Raw genomic sequence first — 14,413 nt, 5'->3', positions numbered from 1 at the left:
TTTTGTTTCCTTTTTTATTATATTTTTAGTAGACTTATAATTTTATTTGCTATAATGTTGAAATGGAAAAATTTACAAAATGAAAATATGAACGTGTTTAGTTTTTGTGGAAATGAATCAAACAGGAGATTGAGAATGATCCTCAAGATGAGAGGCGATTTACACGAGGAAATTGCAACGTCAGCGATCACTTTCTGTTACCATTCTGTGTAAGGATCAGATTGTTGCCATTTGTTTTGTATATTATTAATTTACAGCTATTTTAATTAACACAAGAATCCTAATTAAAATTAAAATAAATACACATTTTTTTTTTGGAGCAAATGTAATTGCAATAAAATATTGCACAAACAAAAAATAAACTAAAAAAGAGAAAAAGAAAATTTTTTCAATTTTCTTTACAAATACGAAATAAATTCTTTGGCCAAACTAGCTATGATGTTGGTTCCTCTTTAGTTCCTCGTTCAAACCTGACATCTAAAATAATATTGGCACTTCGTTTATAAATACTAACAAAGTAGGCGTGAACTAAGGAAAACAAAATTTTGAGGAAAATATGTAAACATAATTTTACAAAATATATCAGAAGTAAAGCTGAATAATTAAAAAAAAAAAATGAAAAGAAAATTATAATCTCACCCAACAAATAAAATTTAAAAAATATGTAAAACTCAATAACAAAAAGATAAAATTATGTATATATATATCTTTAAATTATTACAAATATATAAAAATTTTACCACCAATATTTCGTTGTAATAGAACCTATTTCTTTATCAATATTTTTATAGGTATACTAGAATTTTTACATAGGCATACGTAATATAATAAGCTTTAAAAAATGAAAATAAAAAACAGGAATTAAAAATAATTTTTTCAATTATCTCTTTTAGAATTAATTAATAGAATTATACAAATATCAACGCTTGACATTAATCATTTTCTCAAAGTCTCTCGAAAGCATACACTTATCTGTGCCACTGAAGGACAGTAAGTACCTTTCTTCAGTTGCAACAGTACGAGCTGAAAATTGTGCAATACTACTAAGCTTTGGCTAAGTATGTAACACGCTTTGAAGTAGTACGTACTTCCTGTTTCTGACCGATCTGATCTCTAAACTGGATCTAAATGGAGCGGCAAAAGTTGATTTAAGAGGCAAATCTGATTACTTGAACCAACACCTCTTTATAGTGTGCCTTATGACATGCCGTGGCGAGCGACATTCTAAAATAGACGGATTCCGCAGAGTTTTCAGTCATTAAACTAAACATCCCACTGGCTCAGCAGTCTACAAGCGGAGTGTACTGGAGAAAAGTAAGATCTAATCAAGGACGAGAATATTTAAGTCGGTTCGAGTTCGACTTTTGGGATCAGAACTCTTCTAAGCACAGTTTTGAACTCTCATTTCGAGTGACCTCCAGAGCCTAGAGATATTCATTGAAAGACTTCATGGGAATTACCTAACAAAATGTGTGATGGAAATGAGATGGACTGCAAAATGGAGATGTGGTAAGAGAACTCAATAACAACTGTGGTTTTAAGAAGGATAAAAAAGACACGTCCAGTTAAAGTATCCAAAAGCCTTTTACAACCAAGGTTACGGAACACTTTGCTTTGTAATCAAACCAAGTCAGCAATATTAAAGCACATTTTCATACCCAATAAAGAAAGTGTTTGTTTTAAGTTCTGTTCAGCTCTAAAACAGAACAAAATATAATTTTATAATTTCAATTAAATTTTTAAACTCTAAAAATAAGTAGGAGGGATATAATTATTATTTCTTTTAAATATATATAATATACATATTATTACATAAATACTTTATTTCTTTCTGGGAAGCGCATTCAAAGAAAACAATTGGCAAGTACTTTAATTTTTTTTTTTTTTAAATATTGGCACATCGAATTCACATTAGGGAGCGGGTATAAATATACCCCTTATATTAAATATACTTCTTTAAATATATTCTTATTAACATTATTAGCTTATAAAATTAGAACTTAGTAAAAAAAAAATGGTTTTCATCTGTTTGAATAAAAACAGATGATCTTTTTAGATTAAATACATAATTATTATATATCAATATTTAAGGAATGAATATTTATACACCTTTTTTGTTTATACTTTTGCAGAATTATATTTTGTAATTTGGTTTTTCTCCTTTGTTATTTACAATCTCTACATTTATTTATATATTTAATTTAATATTTACAATAATTATATTTCACAACAGTATCAAAAACCGTTGAAATATTAAGGTGAAGGCAAAAATGTGAGAAATTTGTGATTTTTTTCCTTTGCAAACTACTCACATCTGTGCAGTTTTTACTTTTGGCCAAATAATCCCTGATTTCAATACTTAAACCTCTTTTTTTTAAATTAAGGATGGATAATTTCAAATTGTATTTAAATTACAACTATTTGTTTTGTATAATAGTTTTACATTATTGTCATCATTTAACTCAACACAGTTTCTTATAATTTTTAATTTTTTGGGGGGCAATAATTAATAAAATCCGTATATATATTTTACATGCAGTTTATCTAAAAATCTTATCTAAATATAATAGTAGACATATTCCTTTTTTATTTGTTTTTTAAAAAATAAATGATCCGTGATGATCGTGTATAAAATAATTTTGCAAAGAACGAACGTATTGGAAATAAAGAGTAAAGAAAAACCAGTTGGAATGGTCAATATTGAGAAGAAAACATCTGCTTGCTGCCAAACATTTACAAACAGAGATATATAATGTCAAACTTTATAATATACATTATTTAGCAACACTTCAATAAAATTACATATTTATTTAATATATATTATTTTATAAAATAACAGTTAGAATAATTTTTTGTTTTAAAAAAATATATTCTGAAATATAATATTGAAAAAAATTATTTATGACATGAAAATCTGAAAATGTTTGTCCATACAATATATGTATAAATATATAGTTTTTAAAATGACTAGATGATATTTTGTTTTGTAGAATATTGTTTATTTAAGTGCTGTTTGCACTTTTTAATTACCTAAAAATCAGCGCTTGCATTTTTCATGGTAAATACCCTTTCTCTCAAATCGTACACCAGGTTTGAGCAAAATCTGAAAGACTTTGCGATTTTCAACTGTCACCTAAACAGTTATCGCTAAAACTAATCGTCGTAATCTTCACTGTTTATTTCAAAAAGTTATAATGAATAGTAAAATCTGCATAAAATATCTATTGAATATTTCAAAACTTTCGGTAGAAAAGTCTAAAAATAAAATTATTAGTTCAATTTTAAAAAATATTAACAACACATTTATTTAACGCAAATGTTACTCTAGACATTTTTAATAATATTTTATTGTAAAGAAGCTCAAGAGGGTTGGCCAAGCCAAAAAATAAAAATCACTTCTATGAAACAAACTTTTCAAATTTTGGACGCACTCATTAGGAACAGAAAAACAAAACATTATTAACTAATTATGCTATAAATAATTAATGGCTGGGTGAAGAAAATGAAAATTAAAAAAAATAATTTTTTTGTCTTTATTCCAACATTCTACTTATTCAAGACTCTCTGCAAAAATGCCTAGAGCGCGACCAATTTCTTTAATTCTATGCAAATTATTGTATTAAAATGGTTACGCATTGAATAAACAATTTTTTGGTAAAACTCCAGTCAGTCATTTCCATTTTTTTTTCTTTAAAACTTCAAGTTGAAGTTAAAACTTCAAGTTTAAAGTTTTCTTTAAAAATTCAATGTACTATCAGGTTAACCAAAAAGCTCATAAACTGCTCTATACTTGTATTTAACTGTTTCAAACACCATTTATGTTTTTAGATTTAGGTCTAATTCAACATACTTGGTTGCAGGGATATTCAATTAAAAGAGGAAAACTTTGAAAACTGCATACTGCAGAAGAACGAGAGAAAATAGAACAGCTTTTTCCAGAAAGTTCTATTCGGGAGAAAGAATGGCATATTAAATATATTTTACAGTGCGTACAATTATGAAAAATCAGTTTTTCCGGATATTTTTTAAATTGTGAATGGTGACTAAACATGTGGAGTCATGGAATGACTTACAGGAGGAGGAGGTCACTGGTACAGGATAATGAGACAAATTTTCGTTTGTGGAAATTCTTAGAAGTCCGAAAAGTTGCTTTTTATAAGCCAAAAAGCAGTATAATCGGTCCCTGTCGGCGAAATCTAAGCTTCCTTATTCTTTTGCACAAGGAGAAGAAACTAATTTTTTTATTGCTTTTGTTCTTCGCAAATATCTTATACTTAAATCAAATTTACATTATGATCATCTTTATATCTGAGTTGCCCGAAATTGAAGGTTAAAGATTAAAGTTCTCCTGATTTTCAAAAACAGCAATTTTGAAAATAAAATATTCTGATCTATTTGAAATGTTAATGAACTTTTATGACGACGGGACGTTTCAAGATCAAACCAGTTGTACAATGCAAAAAAAGCGCTCCAAATTCTGCAGACAAACTCTAAATGTAATAAAAACATGGACAATTTATAAAATATACATTTCTCTTTTTACTTAATGAAAATATAAAATTTAAATAATATTGCAACCAACTTTTATCTTCTATTACTATTTGGCACCAAATTAAAAAGAAAAAGACTAGAAGAGAATAACAAATATTAAATGGTAATTTATTTCCTTTAAAAAGAATTTTTCAAATTAGTTATAAATTATAAACTCGATTTGTTTTTTAATTTTATTTTTAAAGAATAGTACTAACAATGCATAGCAAGAGATGCAATTACCACGCAGTATTTCTGAAGGACTAAAATAAGTCGAAATCAGTTCGAAGTTTACTTAGATGCACCAAAACTACTGAAGGAAAATTGACTTATGTAAATTTAATCTAAAAAGAGAAATGGACACAACATTTGCATGTAAGAGAAGATTTTTTTTTTTTAATAAATGTTTTTGCTTTATATAAATTATATTAAATTTGTGTTTAAAATTTGTTTATATACAATTTCAACTAACTTTATTTACATTTTCAAGGTATTCAGCTATTTTATTTTGTGTTTAATTCCTTCGGTAATCCTGTTTCATTCTTTGTATAATTTATTGTTTTGGCAAAATTCTGTGGAAGACTTTGATTACTTAGGAAGTTATTCCGTTGTTTCTTTTTTGTATTTTTTGTTTTTAAAAGTTAATAATTAATTATTATAAGGATAATAGAAGAAATATTGCGAGAAAATTGAAATCTGAGGGTTTCACAAACAATTTTTTTTCAGCTTCCAAAGTAAAGGTGAAATGACATGGACTGATTTAATAGTTTTAAGTTTCCATTTACAAAAGAAGCAGAACGCTTTTGGTGATCGCCCAGCAAGACAGTGAAGTCTTAGATATGACGATGAGAACAGACCCCGATTCTAGCTAGCATTGAAGAGAGATTATCTACTAGAAAACTAAATTACGAAAAGAAGGAAATAGGAAGGACTGACTCGAGTACTTTTCAAGAGCGGAGAAATATTTAAGTACCTTGTTTCAGTTTTGAATTAAGTAGGAATGAGGTGAAGAAAATATACGAGACTTTTTTCCCAAAATTAAAAACAATCCATAAAACTAATTTTGGCAATAATTTTGGATTTATTTATTCCAAGAATGTTTAGATCCCCTTTTAGAGGTTGACTTGATCTACTTTATTTACAAATAGTGAATTAACTTCTCAAATCATTGATTCAGCAAGAGAATTTGGAAGAGTACCTTCTTGAAGAACATATATCTAATTAGGGGGGCATTTGTTAAATAAAGACTTTGTAATAAGCAGCAGTTAGTAATAAGGACGCGGCACAAAGTGAAGTGTATTCAGGTACTGCCAGTTTCGAGGGAAGTGATGGTCTATTTTAGCCGCTGATTACTTATTTGTGAAATGAAGTGTTAATAAAATGCAAATTGGTATATCTACTGGACCTTTTACACGTTTCCACCCAACAAATTTAAAGAAAAAAAATAATAATTTAATTAAAAAAAGCTAAATATAAAACAATTTCTAGTCTAGTCGGAAATATTCACAACAAATTCTAATTATAGTTTTTTAAAATTCATATTTCCAAACAAAAACTGTTTTATTAAATGTAATTTTACTTATAAGATATATATAAATATATATATATTTCTAGAGAGATTTATTTATATGAATATAATAATAATAAAAGGTATGCAATCAGCAGGAAAATGGTTACTCTCTGTAAGGTTTACAGTAGGAATAGCGATGGTTCATGTGCTGGCTAAAAGAGCCAGAATGTGAGAAGCGTTTGAGACACTTCAAGCACTGAAATGGTTTTTCGCCGGTGTGCAACCTCTTGTGTTCGGTGAGATGGTGCTTATGTTTGAACGCCCTCGGGCAGATATCGCACTTGTGGGGCCGCTGACCTGTAATCAAACAATAAACATTAATATTTTTATTCATATGATTGTAAAACAAACATAAAATCGGTGACTATCATTTTTTCTTGGACATAATCTTTAGCGCAAAAGGTTCATTCAATCAATTATTTTTGAACTCTTGACAAATGACCTAGAAAGCGCAACTGTAAATTACTAGTTTACAGAAAGTGATCCGAGCCGTTTTACAGCAAATTCCCACAAAATCTGAACACTGTACCGCAAAATGGCACCTCCTTCAAATAAAAGATTTCTCAAGCAATCTTAAACGTCCCTCTTGTAGGCGTAGCAGATACAGATACAAATATACAGATCAGAAAATGGTTCTGACGGTGCCCTTTAGAAATTGTTAAGATTTAAGTCCGATTGAAATTCACCGATGCTGCTATCTGAGAACCCAATCGGAAAAACTGCATCTGTAATATTGCTTTTCTGGTTACCATATTTCATCCGAAATCGGATTAAATTAAAGCATCGGACAAAGAAAACGAGTCGCTACTTTGAACAAAATATTTTGCACACAGCTACTTACTGATTACAGTCTTGGAAAAATATGCTTAATTCTAATTCAGGAGCTTCACAAATCCATTCGATTCTTGTAACTTACGACGAAAATTAATTTTTTAAATTTGGCACTTAGTAAGCAGGGATGAAAGATAATAATAGTTTTATGTTTAATCTCCTTAACAAAAACCTACAGTTTAAAAAGTAAATTATAAGGGTTGGTTAAGCGACATAAGGTTCACAAATCTGCAAGTACCCAAACATTTTATTCATACTTCAGTTCGTAATTTCAGCCATATATAAACGTTCTTTAAAACCTATGTTTTACTCAAATTTAAGAACAATAATATAATTTAAGTAATTTTACTGCATTAAATTTTCCTTAATATTGTTTAGAATTTACAGGATGTCACAGACCCTTATGCTGGCCACATTCATATACAAAAAAGTGTAACTCCCATTTAAGTTTAAATTGATTGTAATAGGAGTTATTAAACTATTCATGTAGAGGTTAGGTTCTTAACTCATCAACTTTCGGAACAAGATCAATCAATTAATATAACTAGAGTTACACTTTTTTTAAATTGCTAATTAGCTTAAAAAATATAATTAAATTTAGAGAAAAACTAGTATTGCATCTACATCAGTCAGAAAGGATCTGAAACCTCCTCATCACTGGGCCCTTCCAAATGTTCATCAAATGTTTACTGAAGTATTGATTAATTGTTTGATATGGCTTTACCTTACCATGAATTTTTAAAATATCGATGATGAGACATCAAGTTTCAACAAATTTAAATTTCACATATTCACTGCTAATTACTAAAAAATTTAAACTGTTATTGTGTGAGTGAGTGTGTGTGTGTGTGTGTGTGTGTGTGTGTGTGTGTGTGTGTGTGTGTGTGTGTGTGTGTGTGTGTGCATACGTCCTAATGTTTGCCATTAATTGATTCAGCAACACACATTCCAGTAATTATATTAATCGATACAAATTTTGCGCAATTTTGTTCTGTCATGTAGCGTCTTGTGAATCTGACAATAAAATAAAACTTAATAAAAACAAACTGAGGAACAAAATAAAATAAAAATCAATAAATAATTGATAACCAATAAATCATTAAAATTAATAATAAATTTGACTACATATACAATTTACAAATTCAGTTTAGCTTCAATTATTAAAATCACAAATCAAAAATTAGGCTGTACTTAAAGTGTGATGGAAACGCCAATTTTTGATGAAATAGCTTAGAAACGGGTTTTTCGGTAATTGCCCAAACAAAATGAAAATTGCAGCCTATGCAAATGTCATTTAGCTGATAAGGTGTGGTAAGAATAAGGAAGGTAGATTGGTCTGTTGGTCCTAGTACATACACCGATCACCTTATATTTTTATCTTTCTGGGACAGTCAGCATAGACCTGAACACTACTGAGTAATTCTCTGCATTATGTTTACTACTTGCAAAGCCTCCCCATAAGTAAAAAGGTGGTTGTGTGAAGCCTTATCATAACAAATTTTGGATTCTAAGACTTCAATGTGAACGGTCTTGTTTTATGTTCATTTATTTTAAAGTCACTCTTTAAGCAGATATGGTGCAAGCGAGAGCTATCTGTTAAAAATAGTGATGGAGAAGCAGGTAACATTCTAAAGCTTGAAAGCTATGACATTGGATAAAGTTCAGATCCAGACTCCTCTGTTAAAACTGGCTGTATTTCAGGTACTGGCTGTATTGAAATTGATGAAAGGATAACCCAGTGCTACCGGATAGAGGCACTAACCGAGGGCGTAGTACTTTCCCAATGAAATCGACTCTTGAACGGAGAGAAAAATGCCAAAAGGAGGTTCATAGTCTTGGTCAAAGGGCTATCCCTCTTCACATTTATGGGTCTTTAGAGAATCCTACGAGTGGAAAGTGAGGCCAGGAGGAATGTAACCCTTTTTATCCTTTGGCGATCAATTCCTAACGTTTGCGACAAAAACTCTTGATTGTGGAATCGAAACTGATTTTAGTTTGATTCATAGCTCTTATCCGTTAATGGTAGACATTGTTTCCTCCTGAGTGCTTGAAGGCTTAATCTTAGCCGTCAACCTCTTGCAAGGGCCGTTCTCTAGGATTAATTTGATTAGATATATTGTCGTCGAGAAATAAATTCTATCAATGAACAAATTAAACTAAAAGAAAACGAGAAATAAACACAAAAATAATGATAAAAAATACAAATAATCAAAAATAAATAGAAAAATAAAAAAACTCGTGTGGTTGTGTTTGTAGTGGGTACCTGAGTGTTCGTACTTGTGACGTGCGAGGGAGGAGTGTTTAGCGAATGTCTTGTCACACTGGTCACAGGAGAACTGACCGTCTGTGGCTTCCGCTTCGCTCTTGATCCTCTTGTTGAGCGCGCCGTCATCCTCTTCCGGCTCGTAGCCCGCCAGGTCGTTACTCTCCAACTCATCCTGATAGCAACATTACCACCGTTAGATGAAATTATTAATCTTCTTAACTCTAGTTAGATATTAGCAGTACATTTCAACTTCCCACTCAAATGAAACCTCTAATTCCCTCAACTGAATGGCTGATGTTTGTAAAAATTAATAAGTTTCTTTTGATCTGTTAAAACCAATCGATAATCAATCGATTACCTGTTCATTGTACAATTGGCTAGAAAATTTAAGATTACAAAATTCATGCAAATGTTCAAAGAATGTCAAATTTTCACTCATTAAAGGGCCGGACTGTTTATTCTTGCTTATGTTAATATCTAGCAATTTGGACACTAAAATTTAGAGAATTATTAAATTATTTGTGGAGTTACATTATTTACTAATTAGTTTGTTTTTATTAATGCAGTGATTCATTTTATATGAGGACTCTTGATATAGTTTCCGCCGATACTACTTATCTTGGTGTAAAAATATTAGGTTTATTTTTGTATTTAATAACAATGGATCTCGTCATATGGAAACAAGTGCAAGGCGAAAAAGTCAACAAGAATAATTCTGCGCATGTGTGAGAATGAAAATATGAAGTAATTTTATTTTAATCTAAGACCCAAAAGGGTTGTTTTATTTTTGAGTTTTGGATGTTTAACAAAGAGGACTGCAGCAAAATTGTACTGCCGTAAGAACTAAAAGAAATTTTTTAATTTTATTCTACTAAAGAGGTTATTTGCAAGAGTTACAAGGTTTACTCCATAACTCCAAGATCCTTATGAGTGGCTAATCCCCAGTTCTGTTACAATACAATCAATCCCAAGAAACATTTGAAAAGAAGGTTCGTTGGCCGAATTCTTTATTGATTGAAGAGGGCAAGAAAAACTCACCTGCTTCCATGAACGTTTGTCATATGGGCTGACGCTGCCATTGTGGACAGCAGCTATTCCAGGAACAGGTGAAGTTGGAGGCATCTGTTCAGGAGCGTAGTAACTGGCGCCATTCGTCTGGGTCAGAATCCTAGCAAGGCGAGAATCAAATGGAGGCCTCCTCGACAGGTTCACAGCGCCACTTCCGTCTTCTGAATCTGATATTAAAGGAGATCTGGGTGGCGAACTAGCTGGAGAATAGGTGTGCAGCTTTTTAGTTGATAAATCCAATGGCTGTTCGGAACTTGGGACAGATGGGGATCCGCTGAACATGGTTGGGAACACTGGCACATAGGGAACCTGGACGAGTCGGCCTTCTCGTCTATCTCGAGCTCGGTTGTTTTGAAACCAAACTTGTACGACTCGCACTGGAAAGCCAACCCTCTCTGCTATTCTAGCCAGTTCTTCTCGTTTTGGTCTTGGATTTATTGCGTAATAACTTTTAAGTATTTGCAACTGCTCGTCAGCAATCTGAGAACGCACTCTTACTTTTTTCCCGTCTTGATCTAAATCACCTTCTTCATCAGTAAACATATTCGAGCCCCTAGTTTCATCTTCGCTAGTGCTGCAGATGTTTCCATTTGTATCTTCTTGTTTGACACTGACAACATCTTCCAACTTTGCCGCTAAGCCTTCACTTTTTTCGTCAGAACACAAATATCTTTCGTGCTGATGAAGATCAACTCGTGAGAGGAATATTTTGTTACAACTGCGGCAACTGTAAGTATCCCCATCGTCCACAGGAGGAGAAGGAGCTCCGCTGGCAACACTTGGGCAACCTGAACTGCAAGAATTCGAGGACAACTTCTGGATGTTGGCCGCTAATAGCTGTTTGGTCACAGTAGCGTTCACAGTTTCCAAAATCCGCTTCACTGCCTCCAAATCACCGCTGTTGCTTCCACCTCCGGGCGAACCTTCCGCTCTCTTTGCTTCTTCCTCTTCGTGCTCTTGTTTGATCACTGCCAATTGGTTATCCCTCTTCTCTTCTTCAACTTCTTTCTTGGCCTCTCTATTTTGTGGCTGTAGTTGCTCTAAGATGTGGCTTAATGGATTTGGAATGTTGTAAGGCGACGTAGACGGCACAAAGCTGGGATTTAAATAAAAAGGCATGCCTGCGGAAACTGGCGGAGGAAACGTAGAGAAAATAGCGCTAGCTGTATCATTATATTTGGGGATAATATTAGGAAAGTTGTTATTGTTATTGGTGCGTTGTGGTTTGACTGGTGGTCCGCGATAAGATGCGTTCTGCTTCATATCCAAGGCTCGAGGGCTGGTCTGCCTCTGCGTTACTTTAAGATTCATTACCAGACACTTTTTCGAGGTCATATGACTGGAATATGAGCCGGAATGAGAAAATCGTTTGCCACAATTGCCGCATTCAAATGGTTTTTCACCGCTGTGGATTCTAATATGTTCCTGAAACAACAAGAAAACAAATATAACTCATACTAATTGTTGCAGCTTTGCTGCGCTATGTCCATTTCTTTAGGAAAAAAACCATGTGATGGCTCAGTTTCAGCTGCCCCAATTTACATTCAATCTCATTTCCCCATCTCCAAAACGATTATTTAGATGAATGCCTAAATTGGATCAGAAGTTGGCCGCAGTAGAATGGGAAAACGTGGTGTGCAGGTGATGTGCTAGAGTTTGTCTAAGCCTCGCTACCAGCAACAGCAGCAAACATCAACTATCCCTGCAGCCCTATAAGTCTAGTGAATGTCAGTGAATATTGTTTGGCTGGAAAGAATTCCAAAGAGGAAGTAGAAACTTCCTCCAAGATCTTAGTGAATACGTCCAGAAGGATAGACAATTGGTAAGGCTCGCGCATCATTTAAATGCCGCAGACTACCTGTGCGAAAACCCCTTTGAGGTGAAGGAGGAAGCTTCAATCGCCTCCCACTCTGCCACCAAACAAGAGATAAGGCTGTAATTTGAAAGACACAAAGTTGTTTTGTCAGTTCGCGCAACCAGGAAATGGAGTTAAATAGTGATGGTAAAACTCTAACCTTTAAATGATGTTTAAATTTGAAAGCCTTTTCGCATTCTGGGCACTTGAACTTCCTGAGAACGGCGCTCTCGTCGTGGCTGATCATGTGGCGTTGCAGACGATACACATTGGCGAACGTTTTGTTACAAACTTTACAGGACTGAAACAATCATTTTATATTTTTTAATAAAAATAAAATTGTGCATGTTCATTACAAACATGAAATTCTCACAAAAAATAAAATTACTAAAATGTGAACGTAGATAAAGAAAGTGAAGGAAGCACCCACGTCAAAAAATAAAAAAAGTAACTCAAAGGAAATGTACACTAAACAGGAAATCTGTTATCACAAGCAGTGTTACCAATTTCCTTCGGAGAGCGATAAACATAAAGGACGCTGATGTTTAACGGATCCAGGGTAGAAGAAATATCTCAACTGGGTGTTAGTAATTATTACTTTATCTTTCTCAGTAATGCTTTTCTGGTGTCGCTTTCTTTACATATGAGGTCTCCTGACAGATGGCATCTCTTCCTTCAGTTTCCATGCTAATATATCGTGTCAATAACTAATACTAATAATATTGTTGTGATCGTGTCGAATTTGCGCCAGACAAACTTGTTTGAGGTCCAACCCAAAAATGTAGATTTACAAAATCATCGACAACAAAAACATTTAGAGAAAGGTCAACCTTTATAGTTGGTTTGCGAACTACACCTCATTGGGAGTTGACCTGGGCAATGAAAATCTATCAACGAGATCACTAATGGACTTCCTCCTTGCACCGACTTTCTCAAACTCGGCTTTAATTAAACCGGTCCAACTCATTACAAACTTTTGTATTTACATTTTTTATTCCCGGAAAGTCGGATTAAAGGCACTTTGGGAGGACATCCGCTTTGCTAGACCCTAACGCGAGGTCATATTACCTGCTGACATGGTTCAGTTGCTAACATACTGAATTTGAGGAAAACTAATAGAACGGAAGAAGGTTGAATCTCCTGTACGTCCTCCTGCTCCCCCCCACTCTCCTGTACCCAGAAAAGATTTGTGATGTTGTTTGGAAACATTCATTTCATGACCAAACTGTCAAGATTCAAGTCTGTAGAAATCCATAAGAATGGTCGACCGAAGTGGTCAAGGAGTTTGCCATGCCACATTCTTTTCACTTTGGATGTTTCGAACCATTTATAAAAGAAAAAAAGAAAAACGGTTATTTTCAATAGTGTGGCATTTTTTCGTGTAACTTTTTATTCGACAACCACAACCCTTATACAACAAAATTTTAGTACTTTGGTTTTTAAACAATTATTTTAAGTTATTATAAGAGTAATAATGTTTACGGGAGATGATTGCTGTACGCATTCTAAGCTCTACTGAACCAGCGGAATCTCTACTGCTCGCCCAAACTAACTGAGAAAAAACTAAAGATCATAGCAAATTTGTTATTTGTAATCGCGATAATCGTGGAAATGTGGGTTGCAAGGGGTGGATTGCTCTGGTTTCCTGCGAAGACTTCCTGTATAATGGCGTGAATGCCTCGATAGTGTATAACGCGGCAAGTGGGCTTAATCTAAACATAACTGCTCCATCATGAGATGTAAACACTAGAGTGAAGTCGTCCATATTTATAACCTGCACACTGGGAATGAATTTAGTGTTACATCACAGTAAAATATCTTTCTTTCACGAACTACATATTTCTTCTTGAAGTTTGTAAAGCAGCGTTTTCGCTTGCTCGTCCACTCCACAGAATATTTACAGAACTCAGAGAGAACATTAAAACTGCTCCAGCCAAAGGCCACTTCATCAACTTGTGTTTGAAATATTACTTAGCATACTTCTGCTGATTTGGTAGCGTCAATCACAATTATTGTTTAGTAAACATCCATATTGTAAGGCAGCCGGCGTCCACTGTGAACTGGGACAAGGTGTGGCCAAATAAATTATACATCTCTACTTGAAGATATGTACATCACAGATGAAAAGTTTGGATTGGTGGCAGCCAGTAAAGGAGGACACCCTAATAGGAAATGAGGCGACTGGCCCTAGATACTTACCATTGCCGAGAAGCCGTGCAGGACTGGCTGAAACACAGAGGAGCACGTGTTTCAGGAATTTCAACTGCATAGCGGAAGCAAATAACAGAATTTT

The 14,413-nt window shown here is 33.3% G+C and overlaps 1 protein-coding gene across 7 annotated transcripts in view; it reads right to left on the bottom strand.

The window, feature by feature from the left end:
- The window catches only part of zfh1 (Zn finger homeodomain 1), a 381,320-nt gene continuing 366,907 nt past the window's right edge, over window positions 1-14,413 (bottom strand). For 5 of the 7 annotated variants that reach the window (XM_074125697.1, XM_074125701.1, XM_074125702.1 and 2 more), the window contains 4 exons: window positions 12,281-12,421; window positions 10,236-11,690; window positions 9,195-9,369; window positions 1-6,397 (listed from right to left, as the gene is read on the bottom strand). In XM_074125697.1, the coding sequence (XP_073981798.1) occupies window positions 6,204-6,397; window positions 9,195-9,369; window positions 10,236-11,690; window positions 12,281-12,421 (1,965 nt within the window). In that variant the 3' untranslated portion in view covers window positions 1-6,203. The remainder of the gene's footprint in view (window positions 6,398-9,194; window positions 9,370-10,235; window positions 11,691-12,280; window positions 12,422-14,413) is intronic. The other 2 variants (XM_074125698.1, XM_074125703.1) reach the window with 2 other exon arrangements.

Source organism: Rhodnius prolixus, unplaced genomic scaffold (assembly GCF_049639745.1).
Source record: "Rhodnius prolixus isolate KJV_2025 unplaced genomic scaffold, Rpr scaffold_3, whole genome shotgun sequence".
NCBI classification, from domain to species: Eukaryota; Metazoa; Arthropoda; class Insecta; order Hemiptera; family Reduviidae; genus Rhodnius; species Rhodnius prolixus.
Note: the sequence above shows the minus strand (reverse complement) of the source record. Positions and strands in the feature narration are given on the sequence as shown.